The following is a 21564-nucleotide window of genomic DNA, read 5'->3' as shown; positions in this document are numbered from 1 at the left end:
GTGGTACACATACACTTTTATTGTACCTTTATTTAACTAGGCAAGTCATTTAAGAACAAATTCTTATTTATAATGACAGCCTACCTCGCCCGACACTGGGCTAATTGTGCGCCGCCCTATAGGACTCCCAATTAGAGCCGGTTGTGATACAGCCTGGAATCGAACCAGGATCTGTAGTGACACCTCTAGCACTGAGATGCAGTGCCGCTGCACCACTCAGGAGCCCAGACACAAACCATGTCTCAATTGTCTCAGAATAGAGTATTCTTATAACTATTGTGTGTGTGTGTTCTACTGAGGATGGGCCTCTGGGAGATAACACTGACAGGAGATTTACGACATCTTCTGGGTGATGAAACCTAAAGAGCATTCCAGAGCATGAGTTAATGTTTCTGTTCTATACCGTACCAGGGCGACATGGCTCCAGTATGGAGTTGGGGGGCAAGGCACTGGTCTCTCTCTACACAATGAGAACTGTTGACACAGCAGATACTGTCTGCTATGAATTATAGGTATCTTTCATACAGATCTTAACCTTGTGACCCATTCTATACATATGTTGTTCGTCATGTAGGTTGAAAGGGGTGTATCTTGGCTATAAAATACCTTTGTACTTTTGTCTCGGGGCTCTCAACGAATCATCGGAGCGTGAATCGTTGACCAGCCATCATTATCGTAGACCACTCAATCGATTAACTTTATATGTGTGCGTTGTGTTGACCTGCTCCCTTATTAATAAGTGAATAAAGATTTAGTTGAAGTATAACTCTGACTTGTGTGATAGTTTGTCTCTCCTCATTTGATACTAAAGAAATTAACCACCACAGACCACTAGGCAGATCAGACAGCTGAGTGAGGTGACCACCTAATGGTAAATGTGATGCTATCTTGTAGGACGTAGATTGTCAACATGAGCCTTCTAGAGGAATACTGTGTCAGGTGTATTTACACTGAGGCGAACTGACAGGTGAGATGGAGAAATTATTGTCCACCATTTAATTTGAGAGGAAGGACGCTTAGAGAAAGAAATGTATGTTCGATAAAAAGGTCTGTTCAGAGCGTGACTAGGCATCGCTAGCAGCACAGCCACAACCAGACTCATCATAGAGTGACTCAGCAACCACCTGCCATGGGTCTGCTCTCTGTATGAGCTCTCTGTGCACATCCAAACAACCACAGTACCAGCTGAAAATATACAGTGCCTTCGGAAAGTATTGACATTTTGTTGTTAGACTTATTCTAAAATGTATTAAATAAAAATGAATCCTCAGCAATCAACACACAACACCCCATAACGGCAAACTGAAAACAGGTTTTTAAACATTTTTGCAAATGTATTAAAAATAAAAAAAACAGAAATACCTTATTTACATAAGAATTCAGAACCTTTGCCATTGTATGAGACTCTAAATTGAGCTCAGGAGCCTCTTGTTTCCATTGTTCATCCTTGATGTTTCTACAACTTGATTGGAGTCCACCTGTGAAGGTCCCCAAGAACACAGAGGCCTCCATCATTCTTAAATGGAAGAAGTTTAGAACCATTAAGACACTTCCTAGAGCTGGCCGCCCGGCCAAACTGAGCAATCAGGGCAGAAGGGCCTTGGTTAGGGAGGTGGCCAAGAAGACAATGGTCACTCTGACAGACCTCTAAGAGTTCCTCTGTAGAGATGGGAGAAGAAGAACAACCATCTCTGCAGCACTCCACCAATCAGGCCTTTATGGTAGTGGCTAGATGGATGCCACTCCTCAGTAAAAAGACACATGACGGTCTGCTTGGAGTTTTCCAAAAGGCAGCTAAAGATTCTCAGACCATGAGAAACAAGATTCTCTGATCTGATGAAAACAACATTGAACTCTTTGGCCTGAATGCCAAGCATCACTTTCCGAAGGCACTGTACAAGAAAACGCTTCAACACACACCATCATACAGGCCAAACTACGAGAACCACTGAGTGATCTAGCTGAATAACCACAGCTGCTCAGACATCTAGACTGGCTATGATGCATTTGAACCTTGTTTGTGGAGATTAACTTGAACTCAATCAAGTGGTTATTTTGGGAAAGCTCATCTGCTTTCCTTCAGTGCTCCCATTCAGTCACTATGTTAGATCTAGACAGCGGCTGGCTGCACCTAAGAGGAAAACATTCTAAATGCTATCATAGGGCACCTTAATCAGGCCAACATGTTCCTTTTTCTTGAGCCTCCTGAAAATGAGTCTCTACTGCCAGTGCCTGCATATTCCAGTGTACACCAGCTAGCAAACCGCAACATGGCGTCACAGCGTGCCAAGCGTTTGAACCCCAGTAGCTGGGTAACACTCCCCCACCCTCCTTCTCCTGACCATTAATAAGACAAAAGAGAGAAAGAGGCTGGGTGGCTGGCTGATGGACGCTGGGAAGGAAGATCTAGTAATCCTATGAGGACATTGTGCTACTAGGCTCAGAGGGACCCCAAAAGGCAAGCAGATGATTCAGCACTACTCTGCCTGGCCTCAGGGTCCCTGCTGGATGACTGAGCCTAGCTCTCAGGGACAAGTTCAGTGGAGGTGAGTAACTACTGTAAAAAGGCACATTGCTCACTGTGTTGCAGGTCTTATGGAAGTAGTAGTCTACCATAAAGCTAAACATGAAGGCTACCTCTGAACTTTGTCAATCACTATTTGGACCATTGCTGAGCTGATTCATTCTTGGCTCTGTGTTTGGGGACATTAATGAGCAGCTATCCAGAAAACATTTGAGGTCCACTGGTCTCTACAACAGGTACAGAAATGAAGGTCAGAGGCTACTTGGAGTTTATGGAACACCAAACCATCACCGCATCACCCCTGTGCGGTGCAGGATAAATGTATTTACTGTTGCAATTAGGAAAATCAACTATGCTAGGATGCAGTGGAGGCTGCTGAGAGGAAGACGGCTCATAATAATGGCTGGAACAGAGAGAATGGAATGGCATCAAACATGTGGAAACCATGTGTTTGATGTATTTGATACCATTACACTGATTCCGCTCCAGCCATTACCACGAGCTCATCCTCCACATAAGGTGCCACCAACCTCCTGCTATTACTGACACATCTTTAAATCATGTCACTATCTTAAAGGTCACTACACATTAAAGAAGAGTTTCACTATTTAGGAACCTAATCTGTATTTCTGATGTAAATGGCATGTCATATAAGGGTCCAAAAACATATTTTCTTGCAATTTCACTTGGTTTTGAAAAACTTACCCCAGCACCGACTGACTTCCTGAGCCTCATTCATGAAAATAAGACTCCAAAAAACACCCAAATACATCCTTTTACAAACGGCAAAGCTCTCAGTATTGTGATGCAGGTCTTTAAACAGCTGTATACAGGAAATTGTGTCATTCTAAAATGTATCCACAACGTTCTAATTCATTTTGTGAAAAACAAGTGAATTTTCTGTCTGCATATTGGCGTGCATGCGTGCACTTCCTGTAACTGGCATGGAACAGGCACACGGATGCCCCCTTGGAGTGACCACATGAAATATTACATAATCGCAACACAAATGTCAAGTGCTGAGCTGGCAAGAGGAGCATGCCATAGGACAGGCTTGAAGTATGAAGGTGAAAGGAAAGCCATTGGAGCAACGAACTGCCCTTGCTGTCTCAGCCTGGCCGGTTCCCCTCTCTCCACTTGGATTCTCTGCCTCTAACCCTATTACAGGGGCTGAGTCACTGGCTTACTGGTGCTCTTCCATGCCATCCCTAGGAGGGGTGCGTCACTTGAGTGGGTTGAGTCACTGATGTGATCTTCCTGTCTGGGTTGGCGCCCCCCCTTGGGTTGTGCCGTGGCGGAGATCTTTGTGGGCTATACTCGGCCTTGTATCAGGATGGTAAGTTGGTGGTTGAAGATATCCCTCTAGTGGTGTGGGGGCTGTGCTTTCACAAAGTGGGTGGGGTTATATCCTGCCTGTTTGGTCCTGTCCGGGGGTATCATCGGATGGGGCCACGGTGTCTCCCGACCCTTCCTGTCTCAGCCTCCAGTATTTATGCTGCAGTAATTTATGTGTCGAGGGGCTAGGATCAGTCTGTTAGATCTGGAGTATTTCTCCTGTCTTACCCGGTGTCCTGTGTTAATTTAAGTATGCTCTCTCTAATTCTCTCTCTTTCTCGGAGGACCTGAGCCCTAGGACCATGCCAAGGACTACCTGGCCTGATGACTCCTTGCTGTCCCCAGTCCACCTGGCCGTGCTGCTGCTCCAGTTTCAACTGTTCTGCCTGCGGCTATGGAACCCTGACCTGTTCACCGGACGTGCTACCTGCTGTTTTCAACTCTCTAGAGACAGCAGCAGCAGTAGAGATACTCTGAATGATCGGCTATGAAAAGCCAACTGACATTTACTCCTGAGGTGCTGACCTGTTGTACCCTCGACAACCACTGTGATTATTATTATTTGACCCTGCTGGTCATCTATGAACATTTGAACATCTTGGCCATGTTCTGTTATAATCTCCACTTTGAGCAGATACAATGCTATTTTACAGTAAACAAAATTGACAACTGACTTTCAGCACGCTTATAGGGAAGGGCATTCAACAAGCACAGCACTTACACAAATTACTGATGATTGGCTGAGAGAAATTGATGATAAAAAGATTGTGTGGGTTGTTTTGTTAGACTTATTTTGACATTATTGATCATAGTCTGTTGCTGGAAAAACGTATGTGTTATGGCTTTACACCCCCTGCTATATTGTGGATAAAGAGTTGACTGTCTAACATAACACAGTAGAGATAACAGAAGCCTCTCCAACATGTAGATCAAGTAGAAACAGGAATTCCCCAGGGCAGTTGTCTAGGCCTCTTACTTTTTTCAATCTTTACTAACGACATTCCACTGGCTTTGAGTAAACACTATACACGTCAGCTACTACAGCGACTGAAATGACTGCAACACTTAACAAAGTGCTGCAGTTGGTTCGTTTTCAAATACTAAAAGCATTGTATTTGGGACAAATCATTCACTAAACCCTAAACCTCAACTAAATCTTGTAATGAATAATGTGGCAATTGAGCAAGTTGAGGTGACTAAACTGCTTCGGGTAACCTTGGACTGTAAACTGTCATGGTCAAAACATACAACTGTAGCTAAGATGGTGAGAAGTCTGTCCATAATAAAGCGCTGCTCTACTTTCTTAACAACACTATCAACAAGGCAGGTCCTACAATCACAAGGGAGGTCCTACAAGGCAGGTCCTACAATCAACAAGGCAGGCCCTAGTTGTCACCCCTGGACTACCGTTCAGTCGTGTGGTCAGGGGCCACAGAGGGACTTGGGAAAATTACAATTGGCTCAGAACAGGGCAGCACAGCTGGCCCTTAAATGTACACGGTGAGCTAACATTAATAATACGCATGTCAATCTCTCATTACTCAAAGTGGAGGAGAGATTGACTTCATCACTACTTGTTTTTGTAATAAGTGTTGACAAGCTGAATGCACCGAGCTGTCTATTTAAACTACTAGCACACAGCTCGGATAACCATGCAAAGTCCAGAACAGACTATGGGAGACGCACTGTACCAAATAGAGCCATGACTACATGGAACTCCATTCCAAATCAGGTAACTGATGCAAGCAGTATAATCAGAATTTAATAATTTCCAACTACAATATTTTTACAGGAAATGTGTTGGTCAGTGATCATAAGCCCTGTGGTTTACCTCTTCCTGACCTAAAAGATTGGATATAAAGACCGAAGGCTACATTAACTTTCCAATGCGAGGGCACTGCGCTACAGTAGAGAGCAGTGATTCGAGGATGGAAACAAAGATCAACTCTGTGTACCCATTTAATCTCCATGAGATCAGGATGTTTATTTTTAGGGGAAATGTAAAAACTTTGGCAGAACGGCCTGACTTGATAAAGCAGAAAGACATGATAAAATGTTTTAGGCTAGGCTACAGACTGCAATTTGTGTCACACTACATTTTGCACACACACAACCCGCTTCAGGAAGCTAGGCTTATGTAGCACATCACTACTTCAAAGGAGGCATTTTAACGCCTTATATTTTGTATAAAAAAGATTGCAGAAATGCCTTCTGGAACATGTGAACTTTCATGTGGTTTAATAACAAACTTGTATTCCAACTGTAAATACAAATAATTGTTAAATTACAATTAGTGTTTTAGCCACAGAAAAACGGAGGAACCTTCCCGCTAGTCATGATTGGGTGAGATAATGGTTGAGCTGGACATGCCAGAAGATGAATTTGGATTGGTCTGCCATGGAGCATGCTTCTGTCTATAACGTGAGCTGCTCAGTATGTGTTGATAATCCTTTCTAGTGCAGTTAAAAAAAAAGATATAACATCTCCCAATCACAGCTGGTTGTGATACAGCCTGGAATCAAACCAGGGTGTCTAATGACGCCTCTAGCACGGAGATACAGTCCCTTAAACCGCTGTGCCACTTAGGATAGCAGGCGCTATCAACAGATCAATTGGAAAAAGTTGTGATGGGCCACTTTCTGCACATGCCACGGTCAGTGTGAACCGGAGTGACTTGACAACGCAATATGAATCATTGAAGCGAGCGAAAATGTAATTTATCCCTCCCACACATCCTACCGATCCCAGCACTGAAACAGAGCTATCCTGATAAGGCCTGTCCGCAGAAAGAACATCTCTGATGTCTTTGATTCTATGATTCAATCACAACCCATCCCATTTCTCTCTACCCAATTCCCAGTTGCCCACTGCTTTAGGCTAGATGGAGAAAGCTATGGCCAGAAAATAAGTGTTTGTTTGATGAAATATTCTGCCATTGGAAGGAAAATATTAAAAAACGTCTCAGTTCTGGAACCCAAAGGACGATACCTCAAAGTGTGTCATAAAGGGTCATTACACCAATTCGGTGCCTTTTGAAAATATTTAAAAAAATGTATTTTACCCTCTTTTTCTCCCCAATTTCATGGTATCCAATTGTTTATTTTATTTTATTAATGACCTAAGGCTTGTATTTCTGTGTGTTTATTATATTATAATTACATCTATGATTTGATAGAAGTCTGACTGAGCGGTGGTAGGCAGCAGCATTCATTCAAACAGCACTTTCCTGCGTTTGCCAGCAGCTCTTTGCGACGCTTGAAGCACAGCGTTGTTTTTGACTTCAAGCCTATCAACTCCTGAGATTAGGCTGGCAATACTATAGTTCCTATAAGAACATTCAATAATCAAAGGTATAATGAAATACAAATGGTATAGAGAGAAATAGTCCCATAATTCCTATAATAACTACAACATAAAACTTCTTAACTGGGAATATTGAAGAAGTGGGAATATTGAACCACCAGCTTTCATATTTTCTCATGTTCTGAGCAAGGAACTTAAACGTTAGCTTTTTTACATGGCACATATTGCACTTTTACTTTCTTCTCCAACACTGTGTTTTTGCATTATTTCAACCAAATTGAACATGTTTCATTATTTATTTGAGACTAAATAGATTTTATGTATGTATTATATTAAGTTAAAATAAGTGTTTATTCAGTATTGTTGTAAATGTCATTATTACAAATACATATCGACCGATGAATCGGTATCAGCTGTTTTAGGTCCTCAATAAATCAGTATCAGTGTTGAAAAATCATAATCGGTCGACCTCTACTCCGGACATGACGCTTTCAGGTCAGAGTTTAATTTTGGTTTCATCAGACCAGAGAATCTTGTTTCTCATGGTCTGAGAGTCCAAGCAGGCTGCCGTGCATTTTACCGAGGAGTGGCTTCTGTCTGGCCAATCTACCATAAAGTCCTGATTGGTGGAGTGCTGCAGAGATCATTGTCCTTCTGGGAGGTTCTCCCATCTCCAGATAGACTCTAGAGCTCTGTAAGAGTGACCATCAGATTCTTGGTCACCGTCCTGACCAAGGCGCTTCTCCCCTGATTGCTCAGTTTGGCCGGGCGGTCAGCTCTAGGAAGAGTCTTGGTGGTTCCAAACATCTTCCATTTAAGAATGATGAGGCCACTGCATTCTTGGGGACCTTCAATGCTGCAGAATTATTTTGGTACCCTTCCCCAGATCTGTGCATTGACACAATCCTGTTGCTGCGCTCTACAGACAATTCCTTCCACCTCATGGCTTGGTTTTTGTTCTGACATGCACTGTCAACTGTGGGACCTTTATACAGACAGATGTATGCGTTTCCAACTCATGTCGAATCAATTTAATTGACCACAGGTGGACTCCAATCAAGTTATAGAAACATCTAGGATGATCAAGGGAAACAGGATGCACCTGAGCTCAATAGTCTCAACTTCTGTACCACTCCCTTTTGGGGGTCATGGGTAAAAAAAAGTTTCAAAACCACGGATATATGATAGTGGCAACAAATGGAGTTGGGTTGGATAATGTAATGGTAGGTTACAGTGTTTCTTACAATCTTCTATTTTGACTAGAATTGTGTTGGTCATTGTTAATAAGTGCAGCATTCCCCCAGTTCAAAATAGTTTTGAAAAATACTTCACTCATCAGAATGTTCTGCTTTCCCCTCCCCTCTTGCAATAATTGCTCAACGAGTCACTGACCCGCGGTTGTGGGGGAAAAATTTGGGTCGTGCCATTTTTTTTGTTTGAGCACATGCCCCCCAATAGGTCTGTGCACAGCCGTGTGTGAAAATGTATATAAAGCACAAGGGGAAAAAAACGTTTTGACTGCACTGGGCCTTTAAAATCATCCATAAATCCCAGGGGGAAAAAAACTTTTTGACTGCACGGGGCCTTTAAAATCATCCATAAATCCCAGGGGGAAAAAAACGTTTTGACTGCACTGGGCCTTTAAAATCATCCATAAATCCCAGGGGGAAAAAAACGTTTTGACTGCACTGGGCCTTTAAAATCATCCATAAATCCCAGGGGGAATGGAAGCTTGTAATATGCAACAGGGAGGAACAAATTAATGTAAGCTTCATTTTTATATTTTATTGTTAAAACATTGAGCCTGTTTATCTATTGGTAACAGAGTTGACGTTTAACCAGCTCAGTTTTCCACCACAAAACACCAGAAAATGTCCCTAAAGGAGCAGAACCAGCTCACCTTCTTTTATACTATGATTTGACTATTAGATGTTCAATGTTTCTTTTTTTCTTCTTTTTTAAGGACCAGTTTCACCATATTAAAATGAGAGTTCAGTTCACGTAACATTTTTTTTCTCTCCTTAAAACGAATCACTTGAAATAAATATTAACTTCAGAAATTACATGAAACAGCTACAATGACAACTGGGGAAGAAACCAAAGAGAGCGACATAAAGGGCAGGTAATCAAGGAGGTGATGGAGTCCAGGTGAGTGTCATTATGCACGTAACACTGGTGACAGGTGTGCGCCCTAACAAGCGAGTCTGGTGACCTAGAGGCCAGAGTGATGGGACATATGGCTTTACAATGATCTTGAAAACTTGGATAAATGTTGGGATTAAGTTGGTTAAAATCATCCTAGAAGTCACAGAGGATGCACAGAGGGACATGTCAAAATGCACTTTAGCAAGTCTTTATTCATATACATTTTTTAAACTATATTAAAAGGGAACTTCTTTGAATATAAAAGCCTTTTAAAATGCAATATTTGTGCACAATTTCTACTTAAGATATCAAAAGGGACACAAAAGGCACACATTTCTTGGAACAACCTGCCTATCATTGCATTCACAACTCTAAATTGTCTTTCACAGGCTTCCCTTAAGCTGAGAACATTGTGTAGATTGCTTTGGAGTCTGAAAGCTTGTATGGTAATTTACAGCCTAGTTAGAGTACCCAGATAGAGGAAAATGCATGTTTTTAGACAAGACAAATAGGGTAATTTTATCACACAGTGTCTAGACTGATTTGACTGGTGCTAACAGAAGTATCCTTATTTTCAGATAGGAACATTGTAAGCAGAGAGCCAAAAGCAAGCAGTCTGTCTGGGTTTGAGTCGATGATAAAACTCACAAAATAAACAAACGCACGCACACAAACAGCTTCGAGCAGACGCAGAAACCCACTGAGTCCAACTGAACAGTCCAGTACTAACATATGGAGAACTTTTTAAGAACCCACCAACCTTCCATTATCAGAATTGGATAAAAAATGATGTTTCAGCCAAGCAGCTGGGAAACGCACACTGACAGGTCTAGTTCTTAGTCTAAATTAGCTGCTGGGAAACACACACAGACAGCCCTAGGTCCTGACCTATATGAGCTCTAGGGAAAACTGAGATACCAATACTAATGATATAATTGACTTTATTTTTGCCAGGCTCCTTACAGTAAAAAAGTCATTGAATGGTTGTGCAATTTGAAAAAAGGGAGAGGTGGGCAAAGAAAGAGGTCTTTTGGTATTAATGCAACAACAAGCCCACATATGGTTCTGTTCTGAGCAAAGCCCCTCATGTGACTGCTTCTTCTGAGCCTGGCAGTCGGCTGCGAACCCCAAGTGCAATCGAACAATCTGTGTTGGTGTTCGCTTTATCTGGGAAGCTTTTAAGATGGTAAAGATTCAATTGTTTTCATCAGATCTAGATCCAAGAGAGAAACAGCCGAGCACTGAGCAGACCCCCCACTAAAAGTCAATGGTTTCATGTTATAGGATCGTCGTTATTGTTGATCGATTGCTTTCCCACATGTTCACTGCTCACATTTGCTTAAATTATGGAAGTAACGATAAAACTAAAATCCTACGTAAGATTCGAGTCCCCATGACAAGGTCAAAATTAGAAGCCTTTTCTAGAGGAGCTAAGAACGTGAACAAGTTAGTCTACGTTAAGAAAAATAATTAACAGAACAAAATGTTCTGACAGTGTTGTATCAAGTCACTTACATAAGCAACAAAAGAGGAATGAAAATAAGTGATGTCTTGAACAAGAACAAAGGACTTTTCTATCCATACAGCACACCTCTGGCAGTAGAACATCTACAATGAAACACTATCAATGACAATTAGTTTAACTAGCAATGGTGGATTACATCACTGAATAGGACAGCTAGCTAGGGTTCGAGACAGATGCCCACACAGCTTAGCAGTTACAGAGTAGATTTCATAATGTCCAGCCAAGTGCTCTCATCTGGGCTGCCCATCCAGATGGAGCACGAGTGTAGACTTGACTGAGGTCATGTCTGCACTCCATCAAAATGTTCATGGTGCCCTGGTGTTTTATCCTCAGGGTATCGATTTTAAGATAAGACAAGAGAGAGGGGAAGGGGAGAAGTAATGGGGGGAATCGATACATCTACAAATCGCAATATTATATTGATACTTTGACTAAAAGTATCTATTTGTAAAAATATATATTTTACTACGTTACGTTAGTCGGCTGTACCTGCACCAAAACTCTGGTATTTTTTTCATCCTATAGTTTGTTCTCCATCTTCTTTTTAAATAGTGAGCTAATGTGTTTTCAGCACTTTTTATTTCCATGACTGATCAAAACTAATTTTCTCATGCTCTCTCATCTCTCTGCAACATACATATGGTGAGCAATATGTTTGGAACATCAAATTGAAATAAAATTGCAGCATGCAATCACAATAAATATAGAATTGTGAGAATCGCTATACATATCGTATCGGGACCTAAGTATCGTGATATCATATCATGAGGTCCCTGGCAATTCCCAGCCCTAGAGGGGAGTCTTTTTGAGATGGAGACCAGGAGAAAGGAAGAGAGATGCAGAAATAGGGATAGATGAGGAAGAAAAATAGGGATGTAGAGGAGTTATTAAACAACCAAATTGTTCTCCAGAGATTTTCTCCAGAGAACAAGACCTTTCCATTGCAGGAGTATTGTGTAATTCATTGGAGAACACTCAAGTTCCCCATGCGTCTTCTCCCACTCCCCAACCATCCCCTCCATTCTCCCCGGTCCAGATTTTCTTTGAAAAACAGGAGGGCAGAGGGAGGCTTGTAACTGGAGAAGCCCTGAGGACTGTGTCACTCCGCGCTCTCCTCTGTCTCAGTCTCCTCTATTATCAGGTCTGCTCCTAGGAGAGCAAACGCTGTGACTGGGACAGAATAACACGTTACCTCATAAAGGAAATAATTCTTATCAATGAAGTCGGCTATATAAGCCGAGGGTGGTCTATTGCTACGTTGGGTGGCTGAGTGAGTCTGGCTACTTGAGGGTGCAACTGTTTTAACCAATGTTTTAACCAATACAACTGTTTTAACCAATCACATGTTTTTATTGGCATATTCCTTGTGATTGGACCCTGAGGCCATTTTAAAATGTTTAAAAGCCGAAACACGTTTGTTCTACTTTTTGCAATAAAAAGGTTTTTTTATTTAATCCCATTTGTCTTCCAAGTGTTGCTGAATCGCCTCTCTACATTACTTAAGGGTGCAGACCAGAGAGGATGAGGAACCAAAACAACATTAAACAATTTAGCCCACAGTACCTCAAAAGAGGCCGGACTGAGCGGCACCATCTGCTGAGAGAAATATATAAATAATTTGCAGCCGTTTGTTGAAGCGTAGAGTGATTTGTACCCAGAGCAATATGGCATTAGTGTTGCCTTCTGCCAAATGTTGAGCTTTACCTCACACAGAGTTCACAACAGTGGTGTGTTTCTTTTCACACCCCATAGAAAGCACTCAAAATGTATATTTATATGTTTCTATGCCCGTGTGATAACAGGAGCGCAAAACTATGATTGTGATAATGAAAAAGACACCCTGTGCATATTTCAAAGACTATGCTCAATTGAGAAGCTCAAGCTAGAGTTCCCAACTGGTGTTCTTTACCTTCCTCACAACAATGACATCACAACCTCTCGGTTATCTGACTGACACAGTCATGCTTCCACTCTGTTTTCCAGGTTTGATTACAAACTGAGACATAATGGTCTCATTAGGAGAGAGAGGCTTTCACTATGGAATACTCTGTAGCACAAATACAACAGGAAACAGAGGCCTGCACCTTGAATCACTGATAAAACCTGTTGCCAGGGCTGCATTCAGACCTTACTCATACAAATACCATCATAAAAAAAAATGTATGACCACAAATGACAGCGTATGATAAGCACAAGCAGGCTAGAGAGCCTAGGACCACAGTCCAGACCTGGACATTTTTATTTATTTACATTTATTTAACGAGGCAAGTCAGTTAAGAACAAATTCTCATTTACAATGACGGCCTACCCCGGCCAAACCCGGACGATGCTGGGCCAATTGCGCGCCACCTATGGGACTCCCAATCACGGCCGGATGTGATACAGCCTGGACATATAGGTCTAGGCTTACCGGTATAGCCTACCCACCAACTTCTATATGAAAAATCCCTCATGTTCTTTCATTTATTAAATGTCATTTCAAATATTGTAACCTACTACACCCCCATGTCCAGCCAAAGACCACCAACCTGTGAGCTGTCAGTGATTGCCCTGGATCAATGGAAGTACAATAACAATATTTAGATGTGAACATTTTGTGGGACTGAAAAACTGCAGCGGAAAATTGCCTCGTTAAAAACAGAGAAAGATGGTGCTGACAAATCACTAGCAGATGTCCTAAGACACTGTAGAACCTTCACAAATCAGCCTCATCTTGGTACCTACTAGGCTATAGGCCTATTACTGGTAGTTACAGCAGGTCATTTGGCTGAAAATGTCGTGGTAATAAGCAGCCAGGATTTTAAAAGAAATACTTCCATGCTCTTAGCTTGAGGGTCAGTGTTATACCGTAACACAACTAAGAGGTAGGTCTTAGATTTAGGGATGATTTTCACAGAAATATCAAATGATGCCTACCTACCTACAGTATTCATATAAGAAATACATGTATTTTGTTTATAGCCTAGGCCTATAGCTTATTTTCATATCATCTTGTGAATTGTGGCATAATTCTGAACCCCATTACATTGACCTGACCTTGACCAAACAAAGGCAGACTACCTCTATCCTTGAAAGTGATCCCTATGCCAAATAACGCATCCCGGCTTCAAAGGGCAGAAAAAGATAGCCATACTGGAGTTGTGGTTCAATGGAACTCTGTTTGGTGGGGCCTGGCAACAACATCAGCACCCCAGTGTTTGGATTTTGAAGGCTGCTGCCCATTGATCAGTCTCTCTGGCTCCCTGCTCTAATGAATAGCTCCATTGATCAGTCTCTCTGGCTCCCTGCTCTAATGAATAGCTCCATTGATCAGTCTCTCTGGCTCCCTGCTCTAATGAATAGCTCCATTGATCAGTCTCTCTGGCTCCCTGCTCTAATGAATAGCTCCATTGATCAGTCTCTCTGGCTCCCTGCTCTAATGAATAGCTCCATTGATCAGTCTCTCTGGCTCCCTGCTCTAATGAATAGCTCCATTGATCAGTCTCTCTGGCTCCCTGCTCTAATGAATAGCTCCATTGATCAGTCTCTCTGGCTCCCTGCTCTAATGAATAGCTCCATTGTCATCCCGCACAGATGACATTTCACATGGCAACAGATGCTACTCGTAATTCGCCAAGGCTAGTTTGGACTCAGTGAGTTGCATAGTAATTTTTTTTGTTGCCTGGTCCCGGATTTGTTTGTGTGGTCTTGCCAACTCCTATGGTCATTCACAATGATAGGAGTTGGCAAGACAGCACAAACAGATCTGGGACCAGGGTAGCCTATAGTGTGAAAATTCTGGAAACCAAACCAGACCAGTTTTCATTCACAGAGACAAGGAAAGAGCAGAAGTATAAGAAAGTCAAGTAGAAGCAGGGATTTTGTTGTGTCTGGGGGAACAATTATACCAGAGTCGCCATGGTCCATTTGAGCTAGGAACTGTTAAAGTGTCCTTTTTCTCTGGTCTTGAAGGAGGTAGAGCTATGGGCTGATAGCTGACTGCAGAAACAGAGCATTGAACTATCATCACCTTTCACTGTGCTGAAGTGAACTGTATAGTGATCAGTAAGGACCACAAACAGGTCTCGACACAAACGGAGGCCAGACCCACAGACAGCCACAGATAGCTGAACTAGAGCACTGTAGACAATATTCCTCATTTCACTGCCACTGGTCTTGAACTACTAAATAGTAAATACATTAAATATATATTCAGAGCCAGTTCAAGCTCAGTTCATTGTCACCTCAACTGTCTGTTTCAGTGGGGGAAAAACGTACATTGTTGCCAGTTGGCAAAAAACTGAAGAAGTCCGAAGGAGCTGATCTGCTCTGTGTGGCTGTAAAATGATAGCACCAGTGTGAAAATGGAGTCTGGAGTAGAGACGTACTCATCAGTATGGTGATTTCATCATCACAGCCACTTCATTAAGGCCTAATTCAAAGCGGCGCTGCTACTGAATCTTTCAGCAGTGATGAGCCGCTGGGAAGATCACAAGAGACAGCAGAGCCACATCCGCTGACTACTACTGCTTCTACTTGCCAGACTCAGGACGATGTGTCTTTAACTAGGTTTCTATCCAACTTTTTTATGCAAGTAAAGTACATGTAAGATAAAACATTTCACGCCAGGCCTGATGGAAACACAACATTTGTCGGTAAACTTTCCAAATGTTGACAAAATAAAATACGCTAGACAAGGTGGGATGTTTTGTGTCGGTAAAATTAATTAAAATGGGAGAATTGTCGGTGGAAATGCTTTTATGCAGAAATATTGTAATAACCATCATATTGAAGTAAACTTGGAGTCACCTGATGACATGTGTAATCAGGTGCAGTTTATTAGGCTACAGATTAAATCTATTATGATGAACTTCACAGGGTGGTGAACGTGCAAGGTCATGATCTTGATGCCCCTTTCCAATAAATATTAAGGGTCTTATTCTAGTGACATGATCATTGATGCTTGGCTGCCGTTTGACAAATAAAAATAAACTAGCTTTTTTGTCCATAACAATCTCATAATGTAGGCTGTAGGCCTACCCGCACTATATCTGCGAGATGTTGGCTAGACTAGCAAGCATGTGCCAATATCAGAGTGGGAACACTCGCTATATAACTCACTTTTATGTGTGAGAAAAGCATCAGTAGAGTTAAAAATGCGATGGAAACCCATTTGTATGTGCACTACGTCATCATGCTCAGCCTTTTATCCCCAACAGGTCAATTTAATGGAAACATCTCTGCTGGGAAAATGCACACATTGTTTTTATGGAGATTTAGAACATTTGCATACAAATCTGTCACCAATTGGATGGAATCTTAGCTACTGTTACGACTGCTCCGCAATTAAGGAACTAGTACCCAAGTACACCCAAGCAGGAACCAGTCAACTGGAAAGCAAAGCAGCGGCATGATAAGGAAGACTTATTTATAAGGTTACTGCTCTGCCAGTCCCAGAGGGACTAGCCACCGAACGAAGCAGATTACTTTATTTTATATTAATGTTGTTTTCTTTCTTCCTACCAAGAACACAGATTAGCCTACAGTAACATCAACTTCAAACACGTCAGAGGTAGGGTAAACGGTTTAGTACTGGCTGAGGCTAGCTTGTTGATGAGGTAGGGCAAACTGCTTAGTACTGGATGAGGCTAGCTTGTTGATGAGGTAGGGTAAACTGTTTAGTATTAGATGAGGCTAGCTTGTTGATGAGGTAGGGCAAACTGCTTAGTACTGGATGAGGCTAGCTTGTTGATGAGGTAGGGTAAACTGTTTAGTATTGGATGAGGCTAGCTTGTTGATGCGGTAGGGCAAACTGCTTAGTACTGGATGAGGCTAGCTTGTTGATGAGGTAGGGTAAACGGTTTAGTACTGGATGAGGCTAGCTTGTTGATGAGGTAGGGCAAACTGCTTAGTACTGGATGAGGCTAGCTTGTTGATGAGGTAGGGTAAACGGTTTAGTACTGGATGAGGCTAGCTTGTTGATGAGGTAGGGTAAACGGTTTAGTACTGGATGAGGCTAGCTTGTTGATGAGGTAGGGTAAACGGTTTAGTACTGGATGAGGCTAGCTTGTTGATGAGGTAGGGTAAACTGTTTAGTACTGGCTGAGGCTAGCCTGTTCATGAGGTAGGTTAATACACTCTACTCAGCAAGTTGGATGTTGTCTATCACAGTGCCATCCGTTTTGTCACCAAAGCCCCATATACTACCCACCATTGCGACCTGTATGCTCTCGTTGGCTGGCCCTCGCTTCATATTTGTCGCCAAACCCACTAGCTCCAAGTCATCTATAAGTCTTTGCTAGGTAAAGCCCCGCCTTATCTCAGCTCACTGGTCACCATAGCAACGGCGCTCCAGCAGGTATATTTCACTGGTCATCCCCAAAGCCAACTCCCCCTTTGGCCGCCTTTCCTTCCAGTTCTCTGCTGCCAATGACTGGAACAAATTGCAAAAATCACTGAAGCTGGTCTCCAGCTCTCATATCTCCCTCACTAACTTTAAGCATCAGCTGTCAGAGAAGCTTACTGATCATTGCACCTGTACACAGCCCATCTGTAAATGGCCCACCCAACTACCTCATCCCCATATTGATATTTATTTGTTGCTTCTTTGCACCCCAGTATCTCTACTTGCACATTCATCTTCTGCACATATATCACTCCAGTGTTAAATTGCTAAATTGTAGTTATTTCGCCACTATGGCCTATGTGCACACTGTATATAGACTTTTCTATTGTGTTATTGACTGTACGTTTATCCCATGTGTAACTCTGTGTTGTTTGTGTCGCACTGCTTTGCTTTATCTTGACCAGGTCGCCGTTGTAAATAAGAACTTGTTCTCAACTGGCCTACCTGGTTAAATAAAGGTGAAATAAAAATTTAACAAAATACCAATGTTGCTTGGAACTGCATCAAAGTTAACGGTCTTGAAGGATCATTGAATAATCCCACTGGGCACAGATGTCAATTTAACATCTCTTCCACATTGGTTCAATGTAATTCCATTGAAATGACATAGAAGTGTTGGTTCAACCTGTGTGTGCCCAGTGGGATGTCTTCACTTTATGATAATAGTGATGATTGAGTAAATAGCCTATATGATATTACTGTGGGCCCCTTAAGGAAGAAAATCATAAAGCTAATAGCCTACTTCTACAATTGTGGCTAGACTGGCTACATCCCTCTATACCAGACTCAAAGACCAAGACTCCCTCTTGCACTGTTCATTTTCAGAAGGCCATGCAAAGACACTTACATTTAGAACACAGGCAAAGAAACGCAGACCACAGCTGTAGTTCATCTGAAGGCAGTCCAAGCCATGGGTGATAAATATCCACATGCTCTCTTTACCAAGGGGAATCATCGTAGCCTCAGCGAAGCCTTGCTCCATGTCAACGGATCTTAAATGTAAAGTGGTGAGCTTGCTGAAAGCCTCAAATGAGCGAGGATACATATATAAGTTTCCCTCCAGGGGCCTTGATTCTGAAACCAGTTTTTCTCCTCCTACAACTCGCTTCCAGCAGGAGAGGAAACCACTTTGATGAATCTCTCTCTCTGCACAGCACAACCTCTTCTTACACCAATGTAATTTCCCCCTCATGGGAATAAGTCTTGGGCTGGGTTTGCATCATCTCTCCAGAGATCCAGAGGGCCAGAGTCAGTTATAACAGTTATCAGCTAGGTTGGGGTCCTCTTATCTGCACACAGGAACTAGCTATATATAGACTAGCCATATATTTGGGTTATGGCAAACATCTACAGACACATTTGGAGGCACATCTAGATTCTACAGACCACCCATCTCTTCACACCTTTGATAGCCTCTTTAGAGAAAAGGGCACATATCTGATAGGGACTATTGGATGTCACGCAGGCAAGAAAAGTAATTTTGCATACATCTACATTATCTGGCAGCATTGAACAATTGTATAACTACAAAGCAATCAAAACAAGGCACGGGTGAACTCTTGTTGATTGTCATTAGGTATTAAAAAAGTATTCTCTTTTGGTAATCTAATTGAGCTGCTAGCAAATGGTGTGTTCGGTGAAGAGTTCCGATTCCCCAAAAGTGTGTACAGCAGTGCACGTAGGCCTCTGAATGCTGGTCATCTCTCCGGGGGCACGCGGTGCCCCTGCCATGCCTGCTTGCTGCCTACTGACTGTGCTGACGCCATTCAAATGGATGGGGTCTGAAACTATTTGTCTCGGCCGTCAAAAGGAGGAGACCAAGGCGCAGCGTGGTATGCGTACATTCTTCTTTATTACAAGAATGAACACTGAACAAAACTAACAAATAACAAAACAAACCGTGAAGCTATACAAATGAGTGCTGACAGGCAACTATACATAGACAAGAACCCACAAAATGGCTACCTAAATATTGTCCCCAATCAGAGACAACGATAAACAGCTGCCTCTGATTGGGAACCATATCAGGCCATCATAGAAATATATATACATAGACCTACAAAAAAACCTACATATACAAATACCCTAGACAAGACCAAACTAGCATACCCACCCTAGTCACACCCTCACCTAACCAAAATAATAAAGAAAACATAGATAACTAAGGTCAAATGCAAAACGTAAAAGGAAATGCCTGATTGAGCAGAAAAAGAGTAAGCACTAATAATAGGAGATCAGAACCAGCACTGGGAAAAGCTCACATGGACATGGGCCCTACTAAGTAGGTTATGTTGTGAATCTTTTGGATAATCAGATTTTTTTGCCTTAAATCCTTTTCTCAACAGCCCTCTCTATGTAGCAGGAGAATAGTTTATTATTATTGTTATTATTTAGCTGAAAGAGAAAGAATAAGATTGTCTAATTCCTGATTTCCTGGGGTAAGGTGCCCGTCAGGGGTTCTCAGTTTAATCCTATTACCACAGAGTTTCATTAGTTTTTTTAAAGCTCTTTTTTTGTGTACCTTTTATTTAACTAGGCAAGACAGTTAAGAACAAATTCATATCTACAATGACAGCCTAACCCACCCAAACCCTCCCCTAACACGGACGACGCTGGGCCAATTGTGCACCGCCCTATGGGGCTCCCAATCATGGCCGGTGGTAATACAGCCAGGAATCTAACCTGGGTCTGTAGTGACGCCTCTAGCACTGCGATGCAGTGCCTTAGACCGCAGCGCCACTTAGGATCCCCTAAAAAGCCTTTTTATGGAACATGTTAGATGTTGGGGGGGTAGATCAGGACATGATCTATAAAGTAACCCAGAATAAACATCCTATAAAATGGGAGGATTGGGTCCTTTTTCTCCTTCTCCTCATGACAGGAAATTGTTTTAGGGAAAAGATTCTACTTAGGGACCAAGCCAACCCTCGTGTCTGAAGCCCCTCTTTATTAGGAGGACCAGTATGTAAATCACACCATCATTCAGGCTGTGCCCCTGGATCCACTAAATACAGTGTGGTGGAGTCACATCACTCATCAGAAGACACTAATGAAACAGATAATGGTTGGCCAAAGGATTATGATTCAATGAATTAGAGAGAAATTGTGTTCACATCTGCAAAATGTCCTTACTTTCTTAGTGATGATAAGCAGATTCAGCAAAGTTCGTCTGAGCTCTCAACAATGATCAAGGTCTGACAACAAAAATATTCTTGGTTCGGTCTTGATTTTGTTGCTGATACTGTGAGTGTACAAGTAAAATAGGGCAAAATAACAATGATACACTTATTTTTGGTAAGTGACCCGAATCCAATCCTGTGAGATTTTACACGGGCCAACTTTAACAGACCCACTTTAAATATGAATAAGAAGCTCCGGAACCAAAAGCGGTAGGGGTTCTCAATTGTCTTCTGGTAGTGTGGAGCAGAAACAATACACTGAAAAATATATATTTTTATACCGTCAAATAGAGAAGATAGCATAACATGCTACAGACATAACCTAATAGCATAGTCACATAACACCAAGAAAAGACTAGAATAGCAATTATGTTTTAGTATACATTTCTGACACAGTAGGTACAATAATATAATACAGTTGAAGTCGGAAGTTTACATACGCCTTAGCCAAATACATTTAAACTCAGTTTCACAATTCCTGACATTTAATCCTAGTAAAAATTCCATGTCTTAGGTCAGTTAGGATCACAACTTTATTTTAAGAATGCAAAATGTCCGAATAATAGAGAGAATTATTTATTTCAGCTTTTATTTCTTTCATCACATTCCCAGTATGTCAGAAGTTTACATACACTCAATTAGTATTTCGTAGCATTGCCTTTAAATTGTTGAACTTGGGTCAAACGTTTCAGGTAGCCTTCCACAAGCTTCCCACAATAAGTTGGGTGAATTTTGGCCCATTCCTCCTGACAGAGCTGGTGTAACTGAGTCAGGTTTGTAGGCCTCATTGCTCGCAAACGCTTTTTCAGTTCTGCCCACAAATTCTCTATAGGATTGACTTTGTTGTCCTTAAGCCATTTTGCCACAACTTTGGAAGTATGCTTGGGGTCATTGTACATTTGGAAGACACATTTGCGACCAAGATTTAACTTGCGACCAAGATGTTGCTTCAATATACCCACATCATTTTCCTACCTCTTGATGCCATCTATTTTGTGAAATGCACTAGTCCCTCCTGCAGCAAAGCACATGATGCTGTCACCCCCGTGCTTCACAGTTGGGATGGTGTTCTTTGGCTTGCAAGCCTCCCCCTTTTTCCTCCAAACATAACAATGGTCATTATGGCCAAACAGTTCTATTTTTGTTTCATCAGACCAGAGGATATTTC

General features: G+C 42.0%; 1 protein-coding gene across 5 annotated transcripts in view; it reads right to left on the bottom strand.

The window, feature by feature from the left end:
• The window catches only part of LOC129862371 (UPF0606 protein KIAA1549-like), a 93905-nt gene that overhangs the window by 54029 nt on the left and 18312 nt on the right, over positions 1-21564 (bottom strand). The window contains exon 1 of one of the 5 annotated variants that reach the window (XM_055933937.1): positions 3230-4041. The exons of the other annotated variants lie outside the window; for them this stretch is intronic. Within the exon in view, the coding sequence (XP_055789912.1) occupies positions 3230-3296 (67 nt within the window). The 5' untranslated portion in view covers positions 3297-4041. Of the gene's footprint in view, positions 1-3229; positions 4042-21564 lie in introns of those variants that run through there. 5 annotated transcript variants of the gene reach the window in all.

Source organism: Salvelinus fontinalis, chromosome 9 (genome assembly GCF_029448725.1).
Source record: "Salvelinus fontinalis isolate EN_2023a chromosome 9, ASM2944872v1, whole genome shotgun sequence".
In the NCBI taxonomy this organism is placed as follows: Eukaryota; Metazoa; Chordata; class Actinopteri; order Salmoniformes; family Salmonidae; genus Salvelinus; species Salvelinus fontinalis.
This window is presented reverse-complemented; position numbering and strand designations above follow the sequence as displayed.